Source organism: Colletes latitarsis, chromosome 6, assembly GCF_051014445.1.
Source record: "Colletes latitarsis isolate SP2378_abdomen chromosome 6, iyColLati1, whole genome shotgun sequence".
NCBI classification, from domain to species: Eukaryota; Metazoa; Arthropoda; class Insecta; order Hymenoptera; family Colletidae; genus Colletes; species Colletes latitarsis.
This window is the reverse complement of record NC_135139.1, coordinates 21,523,875-21,543,436: the sequence shown is the minus strand read 5'-3', so window position 1 is coordinate 21,543,436 and position 19,562 is coordinate 21,523,875. Positions and strand designations below refer to the sequence as shown.

The 19,562-nt window shown below is 47.0% G+C and overlaps 1 protein-coding gene across 1 annotated transcript in view; it reads right to left on the bottom strand.

Moving 5' to 3' along the window:
* The window catches only part of Pdk1 (Phosphoinositide-dependent kinase 1), a 484,825-nt gene that overhangs the window by 420,864 nt on the left and 44,399 nt on the right, over positions 1-19,562 (bottom strand). Inside the window, exon 2 of the mRNA XM_076767331.1 lies at positions 834-863. Within this exon, the coding sequence (XP_076623446.1) occupies positions 834-863 (30 nt within the window). The remainder of the gene's footprint in view (positions 1-833; positions 864-19,562) is intronic.

Sequence of the window (19,562 nt, the reverse complement as noted above, 5' to 3'; positions counted from 1 at the left end):
ACAACTATTTAACCGTCGCTAAAAACTTCACTCTCCGATCGAGGAAACATCGCAACGGTTGGTTACTTCGCCGTTTATTCTATTCGAATAAAATTTACAGATTAAATATATTGAATTCTGTAATTTTGATTCGACGAGCAACGGATAAATTTATCCTTTATTTGGATACATTCGTATCCTGGAGCCTAAGCGTGAACGATAGATGATCTACCGATAAGGTTCAGAAATTCGTTTCGTGGTTAGCGATGGACAAGATTTGTTTGAAATTGGTCAGAAATCTCCGATCTTGGCCAGGATAGAAAGGGACAGGGAGCGTCCCCTTCGTCGAAATTTGATGCAGGATTTGCCGGTGTAATCAGCGGAATCCCAAAAAAGAGCGAAAAATGGGGTCCGCACGGCCGGGAACACGGAGTTCCGCGAACCGTATAATAAGTTTGGTCTTTTTCGATTCTTCTCGGTGTGAGAAAATTCACCTTCGATACGCATCGAGAGCAGACGATGATGGGAGAGGCGGATTTCTTTGAGTCCCTTCGATACCGGTATTTAGATGACACCCGGATAATAATATTCTTCTCACGGACACGAGCCTCGGGATGCGAATATAAATTCACCCACTTCCGCGTGTTTGCCCCGGAATTCGCAGCGCCATTTTCCTTGGCATGTCTCTGTACGCGGTTCTACGTTTTGTACGATTTTTGTTCCAAAAGGAACTGTCAGAAAAATTCTTTTACAGCATGATTCCGCCCCCGATCTTGACTTCCAAAATTTATTTGTCGTTAATATTATCCTTAAGTTCGCGATAAGAAAAATATACAAAATGGTTTCAAGACTACCTTCTCCTTCTGCGACGGGTCATCCTCGATCTGAAAGAAAGAAACACGACAAATTATTATCGACTTCTTCTCGAAGCGATTATTGCTAATTCGTGGTTGCAACAAGCATCGAATAGCGGTTATCGTATGTCGCACGTGTTACTATTATCAATGTAAAAAAAAATAATGTTTCCTGATAAATAAGACCAGCGTAATATCGCCAATATTTCGGTAACTTGTTTTCGATTACCGCGTCCAGTAATACGCAGTATTCGACCGAGTATTATCGAAATCCATAGGCTATTTCTGCGATCGCGATTTATATTTACCCATTATCTCGGCCGCGAACCGCATTTGTAAACATTCTCGAAACGGACCAGCGAAATGTTTTCGATAGATAAAAAGCGGTCATCGGTCGCGCGATTAAGCAGTGTCGAGATAAGAGTTTTCATTGCGATCCAATTACCTCGGACTCTCAATGGGGGGTAATTAATCGCGCGTACGATGGCTCGTTCGCTCGCTCACGACTATCGACCTAGTAATTGTTAACCAAGACACGGATTACCGATATCTCGAAACCGAGGTTCAAACTCGTTATGTTTACCACGGAGGTTATCGAGCTGATTTCGCGTCACGCGACTTACGAACGAAATGTACGAGGTTTCCATAATCAATAACAATTACTTTACCACTTGAATTCTTCCACTGCGGAACGCTTAACAAATTCTTAAGTCACATGTCCGTTTCGTGCAACTCGATAATAACGATAATTACGTCGGTATCTTTGTGGCACCGCGTAAAAAAAAATTCACACGGTGCGATATAAAAACGAGGTACGGTTTAACTGCCATTGAGCGTAACTTACAGAGGGTGGTTCGCGCAACTTGCACACCTCGAGCAACTCCCAAAGTATGCGTTGCGCGATAAAACTTTTTATAGAAAAGTTGCGTGGCTCGAGGGGTGCACATTATTTCAATATTGGCCTTTATTAGCCCTAAACCTAATAATTTGAGTCGTTCGAGATATGGAAGTTATATAAAACCTGTACAGAGGGTATATCACTTGAAAGTTTTCAAATATTTCCATTGCATATTTGACAGGTATATTATTTAAGAATCTTAAGAAAGTAAAATAAGGAATATTACGTGATTTCGAGTTAAAAGACTAAGGAACTAATCGAAGTTACATAATCATGGTGCAAGCTTTAACACGTGACAGATACCTTACATTAAATTATATGAAAGTCAATAACAATAAAATCGTATTTATTAAACTCTTCTACCTCGCGTTAAATAATACGATTCGCGGTGACCTTTCGAAGCGTGTATTTTACTCGAAACTCAAGAGCGTCGTTTGAATATTATCTTAGATTACGAAGCCACTTTTTATTTCTGACCTTTCGGTCGCCGAACGTCCATATTTTGTACACGACGCGATTACGGATGTCGTTCATTTCCTCGGAACGTGAGTTACACGCAATATCGTCGAGTATCCTGCGAAAAAATTACAAGAAAAAAAAAAAAAGAAAGGAGGAAAAGGATAATAAATAACTGGAAAGACGCGCGCGACTTCACGTTCGATGTATTGCAACAAATCACGGGCTCCCGCGGAAATTAAACTTGTATCGGTGAATCGGGCCGATCGGGACGCGTCGCGTTGATATTGAAATAAATGTCTCTTAAACTCACCCCCCATCGTTGTTTCTGCTTCTGCGGGTTAAGCGCGCCCATACGACCATATCGTGAGCATCGTACGGGAATACAATCGGAGAAGACAATTCGAAGACAACGTTTACATCGAACACGGTACAAAGACAAAGGAGGGGAAAATATTGAAACACCGAACCGCGCTCGGTACACGTCTCGTTAACGTCGACGATTTTTAATTTCAGCCGCGTCCTTCATTTCTACTCGTTCGAGCGCCCTTAACAATGTTTGCATGCGCAATTTAATCCATTGTCGTTCATCGATGCGTTTAAAGATTGCGAAGGAGAGACAGAATAGTCGTGGACGAGGCTCGTTTCGCGTCCAAGAGCCCCTGGCATGAATATTAATAACATTCCCAGTGGCTTTTGAAAAGCAAATTTTAGAATAACATCCTCCTTCTTTCGCCCCGTCCACCTTCGACTTCGGAAGGTAAAACAAACCAGACGATATTAACTTCGGCGACATAATTTCATAAGTTTGGCCCGAGAGGGCAGATTACACTTCGGTCGGATATTACAGCTGTTACGGCCGCGACATTAACGAACGTCCGTCGTCGTTCTTAACTTCCACAGCCGGTTCGCGCGAAGAAAACCAATATCCACGGACAGGAGGTGAGGAAGAAGAAGAAGAAGAAGCAAGAACGAACGATATCGAGCGTAATGAATCGCTTAAAAGTTTACCCCGTATCCCGGTGAATATCGTAAAACGGGCTGCCTGGTTAAAACGGCCGCGCAATAAAGACGCGTTTGCAGAGGCGGCCGACGACGCTAATCGCGCGACGCGTAACCGATACAGAAACAAATGCTTTTTAATCCGGCGCGCGGCGAGCTCTCTATCTCGTTCAGAGACGCTTAAGTGCGTTTACACGGCTTGGCTAACCCCATTACCATCCACTGACGTGTCCAGAGGGATGCAAAGGGAATAAAGAGGATCGAGGACGGCGAGGAGGCAGGAGGGATGCCAGCAGCCAGAGAGAAAGAGAGGCCGGAGAAGAGGGGAGGAGGTCGGTGTGCGGTGTAAAAGCGGCTTCCTCGACGTGTAAGGTACGAGTGTAAGGCTCTTAAATGGTTATTGGATTGAGACCCTGCTCGAACGAGCGGGAACTTACTTGGCGATATCCTGCCGTGGTAGCGGCGTTCTCATGGTCGTGTGGGAGGGGAGGAACGAGAAGGGAAGCTGAACAAGGGGTGGGAAGGAGAGAAAGAGAGGCGCGACGCGTCGCGACGGCGAAGAAAGCGGCGAGGAAAGGAGAAACGTTCGCGGAGGGCTGTACGGAGGGCAGACAAGGAAGGTGTAAAAGAACGAGTCGCGTCACAGGCCACACACGTACCGTGTAAATAGAGATAGCGGAGAGGAAAGCCGACGCGAGGGACACGACACCAGCGCCTAGCCCGATGTGGATATTCGTATGCTCGAGCCGCGACGACGTCCACCGCAGTAGTCTCGCTCCCGTCTCCCGTCAGCCGACAAACTTTTCTCAACACTTTATTGCGGTCCATTGTAGTCCCGTCTAGATGGAACCGGCACAAGTGCCATATGAAACATTTAGTCGTAGGGGAAACGCTTAATTCAATAGAGGCCGCCTTCCACGGTCTTTCGATATTCTTTCGAGGACGTTTCTCGCCAACCGGGACCCTCCACGGCAGAACGAAATTTATTAATTTCTAGACGTTCGATCATCTTGGATGCGAACAAAGTGAAACAGCTCAGATTTCATATACGTGACAGTAGCTGATGACGACCAATCGGTGAAGTCACAGTGGAAGTTGTTGCATCAAACGAGATTTTCATAATCGTGCATCGTGCGATCGCGAACGGAAGACCGTCGTTCTAACGTTCCTGCCGCTTTCGTGTCCACTGCCGAGCACCACCGAGATTAGTCGGTTTTACGAGAGGGAAAAGACCGAAAAGAAAATTTATAAACCAGGATTACCACTTCCATAAAAAGATACAAAGAGTCTGCGGATCGATAGAAACTTTCGGCGCGCTTAATAAAAACAAATTGCAATCTGACGCGTGCGATAAGAAAAATTAAATTCGTTTCGCCTTGTTCGTGGTGTCAACGATGTCGGTACGAGCAAAAAATTCCTCAGAAATATACAGAGTATTCGGCCACCCCTGGGAAAAATTTTAATGGGAGATTCTAGAGGCCAAAATAAGACGAAAATCAAGAATACCTAACATAGAATAATATTCTAACAAACGTAGTACTCTTAAAAATTGTATTTGATTTTAAATTTTATTCGGTATTAATAAAGTTAGAAGTAATATATGACAGCATGAAGTAAAATTCAGGTTTTCCACCCTCTAGTTTGGTTGACGTGGTGCTGAATAGATACTGCGATATTTATTTATCTAGGAAACCGACGAAGAAGAGAATTTTACGTTGATCGTTACTCGACTATCTATCTCTCTTTTTCCCTCTTGCACAAGTTCCGCTGGTGTATACAACGCCAGCAATGCAAACAGCAACAATCTCCCAACGGCAAACTGTTACCGATATTACCCTGCCACTTAGTTACCAATTTACTTGGCCAGGTGGGGTTCGCAAGGGTGGTGGCGGGCCGGGTGGCAGTTGCGAGGTAGTTTCCGCGATTCACGCACGTTTACATGTAAATCCAGATGTAAACCGAGGTCATAGCCAGTTATTGCCTCGACATTGGTACTCGAGGCCGGGCCGCAATGTCGCCATTAGAAGAACGTTTTTAAGGGTCGGCGTTCTCGCCTGATAACGATGGAAATTAACCTCCCGCGGGCTTCGTCCCGCGACGGGACCCCGATTGAATTCGAATCGCTGCCCCCCTCGTTCCGCGGTTCTCCGTTCCTGGTCCGATTAACGGTGCGTGCGATTTAACGAACGTTTTAAATGAAAGTTAAGTGTTCGAGTCGCGAACCTGGCGCGTTCATGGAACTACGCTCGATCGACAGAAAAGAATTAAAGTTTTTGTTTTTCAAATTGGACAACTGTTTTCATGTATCGTTCAGCGTTCGTTCGACAAATACTAATTCTTAACTCTCTAACTTGAAACGGATACGTGAAATATACGCTTCGGGAACAGTAAGGGTGCGTGGGTGCCGATAACAAGGTTAACTCACTTCTTCGGGAAGTTGGCTTGTTTCGTGGCCGGTCGAGTCAAGGTTTTCCGTCAAACGGCCAGGAAAAGTTCGAGGAGCGAGGACATCCGCGCGGGTCGACATTAATTCACCCAAGTTCCTCGTCAACTTTTGCTCGTCGTCGCATAGAACTCCTCGAGAGAATCTTCGCAACGTTTCGTCGTGGAATGTTTCTCGTGTCTCGCGATTTTAAATTCCTACATTCTCCCGCCTCTCGGTTACGCCAGATGTGCATCTCCACGAGGATGGGTTATAGATATCTACCCACTTATAAATTACAGTAGAACCTCGGTTATTCGAACGCTATAGTCCGAGAAAACTAAATGTTCGCTTGCTTATGTTTTCCTGCTCGATTTGGTTAAAAGTTCCAGCGTTTCCGTGAATTGGCATTGAAGAAAACGAGTCTGGTTCATCGGATCCGAATGCGGCTGGACGCGTTTTCTATGACCGCGGAGAAAGAAAGACGCAGACGGGTTAGAAAATCACGGATCCGGAAATGCTCGAACGGCGCGAGGACTCGCGAGCTCGCCAATTAATTCGAGTGGCGTGGCGCAATTAATTTGTTTCGGGCTGCGGATGCCGCTCGTAAAACGCGCAGATAAAATTAATGAAACGGGGATAGGAGGAGTCTGCCTCGTCGCTGTGGTCGCTGAAGAGAAGCCAAAGCACGGAGAAACGCACGACGGGGGTGGGAAGGGGGAGGAATTGTAACGACGAAAAAGGGGTTGAGAGCGACGGGGGTGCACGGGCAGGAAGAAACCCGACGACTGAGAGTTATATCAGAAATAATATTCCGCGGGTGCTTCGATAAGATAAACCGGTCTGAAGGACGCGCGGAGCGGTGGCGGGTCGTGGAAAACGAGGGTTGCTTTTCAGTAACGACGATTCAAGCGGCCCCTTTGAGCCCGTTTCGGGATACATCGGCAACGATTACGTTTTCACGAATGAACGCGGAAAATTTGGGGACACGGGCATCTAACGGGGAAATATTTGTCCCGTTACGGGCGCGGAACAATTTCACGATGCGCTTCGAGTGTCGGCAATGTCTGAAACCGGCTTGTTCATACGACGAAAGACACGTCCGCGTTCCTAGAGGTACTCGTGAATGAAATTTTACGTTTTCGAGCTCGTCTAGAGGCGGCTGTTTGAACCATTAACGCACCCCATCTCGCTGTATTTTATATTTCATCGACGTGTATCTACGCTCGGTTTTATTCTATTTACGAACAGTCCAATTGGATTTTTAGTATCAAAATAATTTCCTTGACGATCCTCATCGAACTAAAAATTCATCGATATTAATTTGTCCACGCCCTTCGTCCTTTCCTTAAACGCCGCTCGCCTCTGTTTCGCCCATTACCGAGTACGGCTCGCATAAATCCTTTATTCATAAATCACTCGGCTTTTGATACTTTTCGCGTTGTCATCCGCGCAACATATATCTCGCGTGCTTCCGTGAAACAGTCCTCCTTTGGAGCGATAACCCTTCAACGATTCGAAGGACCGAAGAAGCCCGAAGAGGCCTTTCGTCTTCTTCCCCGCGTGCTTGGAGAAAGCAACGCGCGCTGATAAATAAATTGCAGTTCTATTTCTCTATCTCTGTCTGGTCCTCTTGCGAGAACGTTCGAAAGGACGGGGAACGCGAAGGAGCGGGGGGCGAATTGTGCAAAAGACAAAGGAAATGAGATCCGCGGAAAGGTGCAGATATAACGTTATAAATTTATTTATGCAATACAACTTGGCCCATTCGAATTACAATAGCGCGAAATTTAATTGGATCGTTTAGAGGCGGCGCTCTCGCTGCACGATATCGGAATAAACGTGCACCCGCCCTCCCCCCCCCCCCCCCCCCGCCAACCCCCCACGGACCACCTTGGCCTCACCCTGCCCCTTGTTTCTCGTTCGCCCTTGCCGCTTGTCATCGAAAAACAAAAGAGATTCCATCGACTTTCATCGAGCACGCGGTTCCTCCCTCTCTTTTCCTTTCTACCCCTTAAACTCGCTACCCGAGAAGAACACTCGTGCACCCTTTACTCTCACTGGGAGACAAGCTCGTGCCGCAATCGTAGCGATTTTATCATTTCGCGTACCGACGATAAAACAATTGGAATCGAGTGTATACTCCGGGCTCGAGGAGCGATGGAAGCGAGCGACGTTTTCCCTCCGCTTCCGTTCACCCCCGTCCGCGGCCGCTGCTCGTGCCTTTGACGGCGGAGGATTCGCTTTTATCGGTTTACAGTGTGTCGCGTAAGGACGAATTAATTGTCCCCGTCGAGTGTGCGTCGCAATTAACTCCGTTCCCCCGTCGCATTTTCGAGCGAGATCGGATTCTCTTTCCTTAAACATTTATTCAGTTTCGAATATTTCTTACTCTACAAAATATTGATTTACCTTGTAAAACTACCGAGAAATTATGTATTATTATCGCGCGAACAGTTTCGTCGCGTTTAATTTCGCTGAATTTATCGCGAAAGATTATTAATTTAATTATGACATACGTATCGTCCCTTTCTCTGTACATTAATTAGTATAATGTGTATCATACCGTATACGAAAATTACACGATAAAGAAGAAATTCCACTATGTTCATCGTTTCAAAACCGATTTTTCTAACGATTGTTCTGCAAAAAAGAAATTATTCTCGATAGTTTCTCTCGACGATTCCACGCACGTAGAGCGTGAAAATTAATTAAATAATAGCTCGGGCTAGGTCAATGGAAGGCGACGAAGGAAAGAACGCCTTATTAGAATTCATCGCGACTTTTTACGTCGCGCCTATAAATTTCAGTTCGCCGTAGGAAGACAGTATTATTCGAGGCTTCGAATATTTCCATCATCCCTTCGAGACGAACGCCCTCTCTCGAAGCAGTTCAATAAAATGTTTTACAACTATGACGTGCCGCGTGCTGGAAAGGGAGGGGGAGTGGGAGAGTGAACGCGGAGGGTCCGCGGGGGCGGAAAATTAAATTGAAGAAAACGAGCGAACGGATACGAGCGACGGCCGTCGTTCGGCAACCGACTCGATTCTCCTTCGACGCGTTTCCCGTGAAATATTTATCGGTGCCGTGGTGCATTAGTATAATCGCGTTAGGCGCGTGCCCATTAATGAGGTACGCGATATCGTTATTTCTATCCGCGTTTACACGCGTTGTAAATTTACGAACGTTTACTAATGGCACACGCGCGCGAACGTATTACCGTTGGCCCTTCGAAAATTTACACTAGCTCGCAGTATCATATTATCAAAGGACGCAGTAAAACACATCGCGACCCGCGCGGACACGGTTTAATAGGCAAATTAGTAACCGGCGTACCATTGCGCGTTTAGCGCATAATTTGTCCGATCGATTGTGTCAAGGATTTTAATCGTGTCTGTCAATAATGTTTATTTGTCTCGATGCATCGGTTACATTAAACGCTCGCTTTGAGCTTCGAAGGGGCAGAGTTGCAACGATATAACCAATGGTTCTTGAACGACGAGAGTAAAAACGATAACGAAAATATATTTCGTCGTATCGGTGGAAAATAATTCCGAACGGTCGGAAAAAAATAAAATTTTTCGCTCGTTCGCCTCGGACCTCCATGTTTGCCGACCCGCTGACAACATTTTGCAATTTAATTATCCTTCGGCGCGGACGCGTCCGCGTTTAAAAGAGCCGTCGAACGCTCTTCTACATTACTTTCGTTAAAATAGATTTAATTGATTAATAAAAAAAGATGAAAAACGTTGGTGGAAAAAGGTCACTCGGGACACTTGGAAGCATAAGCAAACAGACGCCATCCAATTTCAGTCGCTTCGTTTAAAGTGGCCAATTTTTAATTGGAAAAAGAAGCGAGCGAATCGATGATACTTGCGCTCGGACCTGTCCAAGGTAATGCATGTTTGTATACGGGTACTCGTCCGAACGATAAATGAACGAATTGAAATTGAAATCGCTAATGAATTTAACACGGTGACGTCGAAATGACTTCGCGCGTCTAACGCAACTGCAAACGCCAGGGACAGAGCTCCCTTGTGCGTCCATTTTCTAATCTAACTACGATTCCAAATTGTCTTTGAATTTATGCTCGTAGATCTACAAATTATTCGATCGATCTTTGAATTCTGATAGACGAGAGGTGTGCATTCGTTTCAATTAAAAAATAATTATGTTGGTCCAGGGTAGTTTTTTTGCACGACATCTCCGAGTTCTAGCCGGGTCTCTGCAATCACGGGCTGGCGGCGAGAGAAAAATAACAGCCGGCACGGCCGACCGAGGAACAGGTTGCTAGCGAACAGTTTTCCAGGAAAACGAAAGTTTCCGTGCCGGCTAGACAGCCGTTTTAAGGACCGCCTGACCCGTTAAGAACGCCTAGAGAAAATTGAATCGGCTTCCGGGACAGTTATTTATGCAAAACACCCGCTCTTTAGGCGATATACCACAGGCAGCGGGCCCGTATCCCGCAGGGCACTCGTTACCGGCTGCGGAAGAGAAAAATATGTGTGTGCGCGCGACTAAACGGCCGGCGGCTGTTATTTTTTCGTCGGAGGGACGAGCAAAACTCCGCCGCGCTCGTCATGCAAATTTCATTTGAACACCTTAAGTGCCTCCGCTTCTGCTCCCCGGAGGAATCGATCCTGCCGACAAGGACGACTTTAGGAACTCGAAAAGATTATAACACGGAACAAGCTATTTACGAGTCTTCGGAGAAGCGTTACGCTAAATAATTTCCGTTCTTCTACCGCTCCCTTTTCTTTGTTCCCTTCGTTAACGCCTTCCAAACCCGACGCGGACTTCGAACCTACCGACCATTTCCGGTTCTAACAAAGACACGGTCTGAGCACCAATTAACCCGACGGACGCGCCTCCCGAACAGTCCGTCAATTTTCGACTTTATATCGACCCACGCTAAATTGTTTTGTGTACGTATTTTTTAAAATTTTATATGGTATATTAATTTATTAGTAATATTTTATAGTTTCCTATAGTGCAATAGACATTCCGAGTGGAAAGGGTCGAAGATAGAAATGCAATGACCTATAGTTCAGAGTGTGCCAAGCTCGCTAAAGGGTAGTTACAAAAGACGGAAAACAGAAAAGGTTAGTTACAAAGAAAACTCGTGCCTAAAACGTACGTTGCTGTCTTTAAAAATAAACGAATTATCCAGAGCCCTCTGAAATACTCCAGTATTTTCATTCCAACGAGCGTAAGGATCGCGAGTGTGTACGCAAGTGTCTCGTATTTAAGAAAATTAGACCAGCGAGCAATTTTAAAACGTTATTATGGCTGGAAAAAATTCGAATCGAGTATCGAGATTAAGCGAAAATTCCCTGCAATGATCATCGTGTCGATCGCGGTCATTCTAACGAGCGAAGGACGTCCACGTAACGAGCTGCCCTTGACCTATTCTTAAACCAAAGGTTACGTAATCCAGCACATTCCCTCGTAACGTACACGCGCTCACACGTACACGGGGACACAAGCACGGACGCGCAAAAGCTCTGATACGGGGAAATAAATGTATTCGCGTCATAAAGAGAGATTGCATCTACAACGTAGTCAGGCGACGCTAGCCAGAGCCGGGTAAAAAAGGAGTAGCGAGGCTCGATTTGCATATCAGTGGTTTCTAAGCATACGGACACACCGAGCTGCGCTGAATTTTACCGCGAGAAAGTCGTGAAAGCTGGCCAAAACGTTTCGACGTCCCCTTAATATTTTTCTACAACCTTATCAGCCCCCTTTCGCGGGTAATATATTCGTCAAGTTGAAAACGCCTCTCCGTCGTCCGTCCAAACAATCCGAAAGCGTGCACCGAGCCATTATTTGCCACCGAAAGGAGGGTGAAAAAAAAATTCTGAACGCGAGTCGCTCGAAAGGGTCTGGATTTTTCGCGCAACGTAGAGGCGGGCGATGCGCTCGCGTAAGAATGATCGCGCGGAGGACACTTTTTGCGAAAGCGGGTCCGTCGAAGCGTTTGCAACGCGGTGTGGTTCTGCGTGTGTGGGTCGACGATTCAGACCGAGCCTATCCCACTAACGTGGGTTGGTAGGTGGATCCTGGTGGATCAATAACCTCTGTCTGGCCTCACCCTCTGCCGCCAGCCTCAGTGCCCTCATTCGCCGACAACTCAACTCCAAACTCACCCTCCCCCTCCAGCACCCAACTCCCTCCCGTTGCCCTCTGTTTCTTTCTCTCTTACGCCCTCTCGGTTTTCTCTTCTCCGCCGACTGTCTCTTGCTCTCTGCCCCGTTCTCGGTGGTCCGATTCCAACCCTCTCTCGCTCTCCAGCGCCCCAACCAGCCACCCACACACATCCCCTCTCCCCGGCACGCAATACCCCGGTGGGCGCACACACGCGCAGAGGGTCGCGCGTCAAGTACAAGAGGACGTATGTTCCAGCCCTTTGCGAGAGGGTGTTCGTGCTGATCCGGTGTGCGCGCGTGGTCGAGTAAGCCGTCGCGTCGCGTCGTTCGAGGCGTGTGCGCGCGCGCGCGCGATCCAAAGCGGGGAAGGGCGGCGCGGCGGGCTGACCCATTTTTTAGCGTTTCACCTGTTTTATCTTCCCACCCTTTTTACGCCAGAGCCCTACTTTGTTAATGCCTCGAGCGGCCCGCTAGACGACGCCAGACGGCTTCTCCGATCCGAGAGTAATGGCCGTCGCGCGCGTTTTTTCTTTTTTTTTTTTCCTCCCTCTGTGCTTCTTCGTACGCGCGCGTACCACGAGGCCCGAGCAGCCGTGTGTGTGTGTGGGTGCGTTGCGCGCGAATCCTGATGTCGCGCCACCGCCTAAGCACTCGGCCTCGATTCACCGAGATGAAAGTAGACACGGCGCGTGTGCGTCCTGGGTTTCATTAATATTCCGTATCATCGAGTCACTTCCGGACACGACGCTCGCCGAGTATGGAACCCGACGGAGTAGGGGTTGCCCGCCCTCTCCTCCGCTTCGATTTTTCCCTCTCGCCCTCTCGCGCGTCCTTTTTCCCTTTTTCTCCGCTAAGATCGCGCGATACCGCACCCCCACCACCGGCGATCCACCCTTCGTCCCCCGGTTGGAATTGTACGCGACCACGCTACGGGGACGGATCTCCACCGCGGTTACGCGAGTTGCAACCGGTGCACGGGATCGACGATTGATTCGACGGAAACGAGGTCGCGAGGGATGCGAGAACAGTAGTAAGGAGTACGATTAATGATACCGGGAGGAACACGCTAGCTACTCGCGAGCTGGAATGTAACCTTGCGCCGAGATCTAGCTCGATATCGCGGAGCATCGGGTCCTTTTATTCATATAATATTTATAGTTAATGTATTACGGACCATCCTTTCCCGCTCTGTACACTCTGATTCCTCTCCAGACATTTTGGAAATTAATCTTTGATGAATTTTTAGAGTCCTGACATGCTCGAAAATAGTTGAGAGGTGTGGGGGATAATAAATGTAGCAAACGACTTCCGGGTCCCAAATTCATTATTTCAAATAAGCTCGTAGTTGTTTCATTAAAATACCTTGAAAATTTCATTTCTAATGAATTTTTTAAGCAAGAATTCACCTCCGACGCAACCTGGACAACGTTCGCAAGCACGGGTCAAAATAACTGGAGGATAAGGGAGTTTCTACCCGGGAAGAAATAATTTCCGGACCCACGTTCATTAAGTCGTACTTTCTTTGCATCGACGAGTAGGCTACAGTTCTTTGTAAAAAGCAAATCGGAGAGAAAAACTTCGACCCGTTTCGAAGCCGAGATTTGACAGGCCACCGCTGGCTACGGCACGCCGGGAAAAATCTAAACTCCGCGTCGGTTCTAAACTCTCGAGAACGGAGCACAGTGAAAAACAAACACAGGACAAATTGAGCCAGCTGGAACAGCGCGGCCTCGAGGTTCGCGTTTGCATCTGCTTTGCATCCGAAAGCCGGACTCGTCTCGGCAATAAGGCACACGGTATAATTAACCACAAAACGCGTCGAGTCCGTAGCGACCGTATAACTGCTTGATTATAACCTTATCCGACGGTCGCGAGCTCCCCGTCGCGATCACGTACAGCTACGTGAGCAATTTTTTCAGCTAAATACATACGTGGCCATCGGTGCGGACTGCTTCGTCTGAACTTTCCCGCGATCGGCGAGCGCGCGGAGATACGCGACGATACCGAGCAGTAAACTTTTTAGTGCGCGTACGACCGAAAGTCTCTCGTTCTGAAATTGAAACGACCGCGAAAAAAGAACTGCGAAACAAGCAGAGATATGATATTCAGAGATCGTCCGATTCAACGTGTTCGACGCCATTTTGGCGATCACGATGATCGAGGATTAGCAATCAAAATCGAGGAAAATATCTCGAATTCTAGTTCTCGAATATTGGTTAATAAGAAAGCGATTTCTATTTAAGTCCACTGATAAGAGAATCGTTCAGTAATGAACAGACGCATCGTACTCGACTCGAGAATTTTCGTGAATTCTATTCAAAATTATCGATTCGTTTTTACATGGAAAACCACCCCCATTTTACGTGGTGCAACGAATGTTTCTAGATATTCCGACGTTCGTGTGAAGAAGCCAGCAATTGGGTATTTGACTTTCGACGTCGAAGCGGTTTTCTCGAGCCGTAGCGTACAGCCCGGCTTGCAACTGCACCAATCGCGGGCGACCGACGATCAGGTCGTAAAGCTCAGTGTCGCGGTAATAACAACGGTAATAACTGGATGCAATAACATGTAGCCTTCCTGGAGCGAACGCATGACGTGCCGAACAAAGTAAAGGAAGAAAATGCGAGCAGAAGCGACCGCTGCCAAAAACGTTGCTGTTTCCGCGCTCCCTTTTTCGCCTCGATGCTTTTACGATCCCCTATCCAGGTCGTGGAAGAAGAGGATCCGTCGAAAACCGCGAGAACGTACGCAAATAATGAATCGGTATCGTGCCTCGCCGGTCATTTTATTCGAATACCGAAGTTCAGCGGAATGAAAAAAATAGATGGTTCCAAGTGCGATAAATGTGTTTTATTTTGAGATCTCTTATCTCGAATATATTTTCTGGAATCGAAGAGCTTGGTTATCGATCGATCTCCGATTTTTGTATATCATAGTCGCGTAAAATTAAAAATTTATCGAATCGTGGAATGGCAGGAATTTAAAGAGCACGAAATTATAAAGATCCGCCTCGTCTGGCTAGCTATATAATTCACACCTACGAATGAAATCGAGCCCACGCGGATCGTCGCGACAAAGCAAGATTCTAGCGCGAAACGCGAAAGGGCAAAGGTGTAAAATTACGAAACAAGGCAGAGCTCGTTAATCTCAATTCCCCGGCTGCGGATATAAATCAAGAGGAGCGTGCGCGATTCGCGTTCTCGTTCTCGTGTTTCCAGAACTGTACGAACTATCGAGGTTACGAGGAGAGAAAGAGAGAAGGAAAGGAAGAACAAAAAACGCGGGAGAAAATAATGAATGGCTCTGAACGCGGGTAATATTCGGTTTCACCTGGCCGGCCCGGAAACTGGGAGTACGCGAAACCAGCCGTGGTTTACCCGCCATCGAAACATTGTTGCAAATTTTAATTTAGTGCTTTTAACCGAGACCGCTTGTACGCCTTCGGTTCCTCGTTCGCGATCTTTTCTGGGCGACAGTCGCGCATTATGCAAATTACAAGCTTCGTGGTTCCGCGCGTGTGACTTTATATGGGAAACGGGTGTTCGTGTGACTTCGCTCGGATAAAACCAGATAGCGAATCTGTCCTGGCTTCGAACGTGATTTACGCTTACACGAAATCCGCTTCGCGGACGAGCGTCAACGTTATTCGGTTCGATCTTGGATAGAAAGCAGTTGCTTTTGTATTTTCCAATGAATATATTTGTACGTTTCTTTGTCAGCGAATTTTCAAAATTTTCTTTAAAGTATTATACTAAAACAAAGTCTTTCCCTTTTATTTCTAGAAAGAAACTATTGTCAAAATGTACCTTCGGTCTTTAAAGAAACCGACAGAAAGAAGGAACCGTACATTTCTTCGCGATTCGTTTCGCTTAGCAAATCTTATTTTATCTCGAGTCGAGGGGAGGACTATTTCCAAAGAAACCGGAACAGTTAGACCAAACGTCGAGGCCACTCGGTGGTTTTTTAGGGCGCTTCCCCGTTGGGGCATGAAATATTGTAATAAATTCTCGAGGCCGGACACAATAAGCGTCCCCGTTGGACGCATAGCGTGCGTTCCTCGAGCTGTCCTCGCATCCGTCACGCGATTCCGCTCCCCAAAAAAGTCTATTTACAACCGGCGAAACCGCGTAAAGCATATCTGTATCCATCCCTCGGGACCGTCTTTTTGCACCTTGAACGACCGTTCAGGTGGAATCTCGAAACTCTGGCGATCGATCACTCTCGCTCTCAGCTGTTTCCCTCTCGGACTTTTGTGTTCCCTTCCGGAACAACTTGCCCGACGAACTCGCGGGATTAAACGCAACTCGATAAACTGATTCCCCGCACCTGGTGAACGCGATACCGCCGAACCGCCGCAGAATTTCCATTCCAACGATAGTTTTCTGCCGCGTGAACGTCGAAAGCTCATCGTTTTAATTATCTTCGTCGTAAACTGAACGATGATTCTACGCGAAAAAGAACTACCCCTATTTTAATTATGATCGCGAGTCCCCCGTTTTAAGAGGAGCACGGGCATGCAACGTCACGCAGAAATAAGGGTCCGGGCGACGTGATATTGCAAATTGCATCGAGTCGCGGCCAGAAATCAGGCGGGTCGGGTGGGACGGCTTTCTAGAATGGTCGAGGGGTGGTCGGGAATGGAGCAGAGTTCTCCATTACGTTACTTGGGTTACCATACCACCATATTACGTATTACATAGATACGTTCATGCACGCTCGGCATGCATCGGGAAACTCAATGCACCGTTCGCGTTGTTACAAGAGAGGACAACCGGGGACGAAAAGGGGAGTCGAGGTCGGTTGTAACGGGTCGAAACGAGAGTGGAAGGGTTGTCGGAGACCAAGAGAGAAACGATCGGCTGGATTCCAATCAACATTTTACTGCCTGTAAAACTGCCCCATTTCGTAACATTGCCCCGTCGCTACCCGATGCTCTTATGTTCCCTCAAACGTTCGAGCAACCCTTCTCCTTGGCGCTTTCTTTCCTGCACCCTACCCTCTTGGGAAATAGAACTCTCCTTGAATGATTTTTTACTGACTCGGCCTTATAATCGCGAACAACTCGGGGAATACAACCGCGTAAGACATCTCCCTAATCGTTTTCGAACTAGACGAGAAACGTTTCCCGGAAGTAAATACCCCCCCGTGTGTACAGAAGGTAATTGGACTATTGGCTGGGTAAACGCATCATTTCGGCGAAACACTTGCAATTATGCCAACTTGGAACTCCGCGAAACACTAGCCACCGCTAATCTATCCTCGATAGGGTAGTCTTTCGCTGTACAAGGTACCCCAAGAGGTCGGGATCAAACTTCTACTACGTGTCCACGATACAGAGTAGATAAAAAGAAATTCATAAGCGTTCGATGGTTCGTGGGAGGCAAAACGTTGGAATCTGTACCGAATCGTCGTAACCTCACTAAGAACGCTGAAGAAAAGTTGAATGAAGATGTTTCTAAGCCCATTTTTTTTTTGCTTTTCATTTTATTGCCAAGATATCGCTCGTTCGATTCGGTTTACAACCTAATAACATCCGATATTTGACCCGGTGCAATCACGCTCGAGAGCGTTGGAAACGGTGCGATAAGTTCGGGGGTTAGCAAAATCGGCGGCGACACGGTTTATGAATCGAAAAATTTTTATCGGGGCTTACAGAGAATTTTCGAATCGACGCGGAGGAAAATCCTCCCGGAAAAAAGAACGTATTATACAATCGATATCGACCAGTGACCAAGAAACTTGGGAGACAGGGATGGTATAGTCGGGAGGACGTGAAATTTTTTCGAGACGAGGGCGCGCATCCTCGTGAGAGTCGTGGCCCGCAAGGTCCCATGAACCTTGCTGCTCTTTTCGTCCGATGCTACAGCAATGCTATGTGATAGCCCAGGCACCCTCTCTAATGCACATTGTTCCCGTTACTCGCCATTATCTGCAAACCGCTTTTGTATGTGAACGAGGAAGAAGGCAGGGCAAAAATGTCTTTCATCCCCCCACGGACAAATCGCCGCGCTAGATCCCTCCGGTCGCATAAATTCTTAATCCCGTGGACGGAAGAAGAAATAGCTTGTATCGAGCCTACCCGTTGCCTGGCGCTTTAATAAACATGAGTGATTCCGCCGTCCCATTACATCCGGGCACCGATGCGCGTGCCGCGAATCGCTCCCTCTATATTTCAGACGCGTCCACGAAATAATAAAATTTTGCAAATTTTGGGGCTTTCCAATAAATACGATACGACTTTCGATTGAAATGAAACGAAAACTACGAAGATAGTTGAAGCCATAAACGACGAGTCGCGTTCTAACGTTTAAAAACAATGGGAAAAACGCAGAAACTTTGAACGCGTAACTTGTAACTCGCAAGAAAAATTCAAACGACCGACTTGTTTATTCAAAAACTTTTGTTAGGCGTTCAGGGAGCACGAATTCGTGGTTGCAGCTCACCGGAAACGGGTTGAGGGCAATCATAGGCCGCGGCTTAACGTTGTACGGGAGCATACGTCTCTAAAGAATGTCGTGTCGATTTCGAAGCAAGGTTCGTCTAACGGTTCGTTGTACATCGGAGAATTTGCAGTCACCGCGAGAGATTCTATAGGGTTCACGGCCCTCGTTACGGCCCCCTTTACGGGCCGTACGTGCTCGTCGGCTCTCCGTGTAGAACCAATACGGTCGCCCATACACGCATACAGCCAGCTGTTTACTATTTCAGATATACAGTATAAAAGGATCGTAGGTGATGTCGCTCCGACGACGTAAGTCAGTCCGCACCGGGTAATATATTTTTTATTGTTAATCTACGGTGATTTATGTCGGACGCGTCACCATAACGCGACTTTACTGCAGTTCTTCCTCTTTTTCGTACACTTCGTTCGCTTCAACTATGAAAGACACCACCCAGCAAGGCCAACCTGTAGGCAGCCTATAAACATCTCTCTGGATTAAGGGCCGACCCGGAGGGTTTCTTTCCTTCCAACGAATATACAGCATTTTCTCACGATTATTCGCGAGTCGTCAAAAATATCTTTCATTCGACCACCGTTTAGAGCAAGAATAATTAAATTGCGAAGTAAATAATCCAAGAATTTTTTTCTATCGGCAAAAGTAGGCAAGTTATCTTATCGAGAAATCTTTATGATCATTTTTTACCGAGTTAGTTTAAAGCGTCGGGGGCATCGATGGCCTATTTTATTGAGTATATGCACGACACCACCCTCGATATAATTTATATCCCACTTTATAGTTGCGACGAACTCTCGACGTAATTTCATAACGGTTTCGAGCACGGAAGTGTATCTCCCTCGAGCGGAAGCTCCGACTCGTAGTCACGTATCGTTTGCCTCGTGCTGTTCGCTTCATTTTCCTGAAATCGTAGCTGTCAGGAAGCTTCCAGGCCCTATATTTCCACGGTCAGTCCTCGAGAAAAATCCAGAAAATCCAATCGGCGACGCGGAACTTATTTTATGCGTCGCCGAAGGAGCGACCGGTCGGCTGGCGACGGAAGGGGTTGCTTGTTTCGGGGGACGAAGGGAAGTAAAGCAGTAAACAGCTTTACGAGAAGCAGGCAGTCATGAGCGTAACTCTAAGCGTTTTGTACGTTTCTTACGTTTCGCGTAAAGTCTGCCGGCCGCCAACGCTTGAAAGTACGACTTTAATCCACTAACAGCAATGGCGCAGTTCGTTTGCGTTTTCTTGATTTACAAGAGCTAGAATGTGTATGTGCGTGTGTGTGCGCGCGTAGGAAAAGGGAGAGAGAACGAGGTTGTAGGAATGGTTGAGTGCCAGCATGGTCACATCGACGAAGAAACG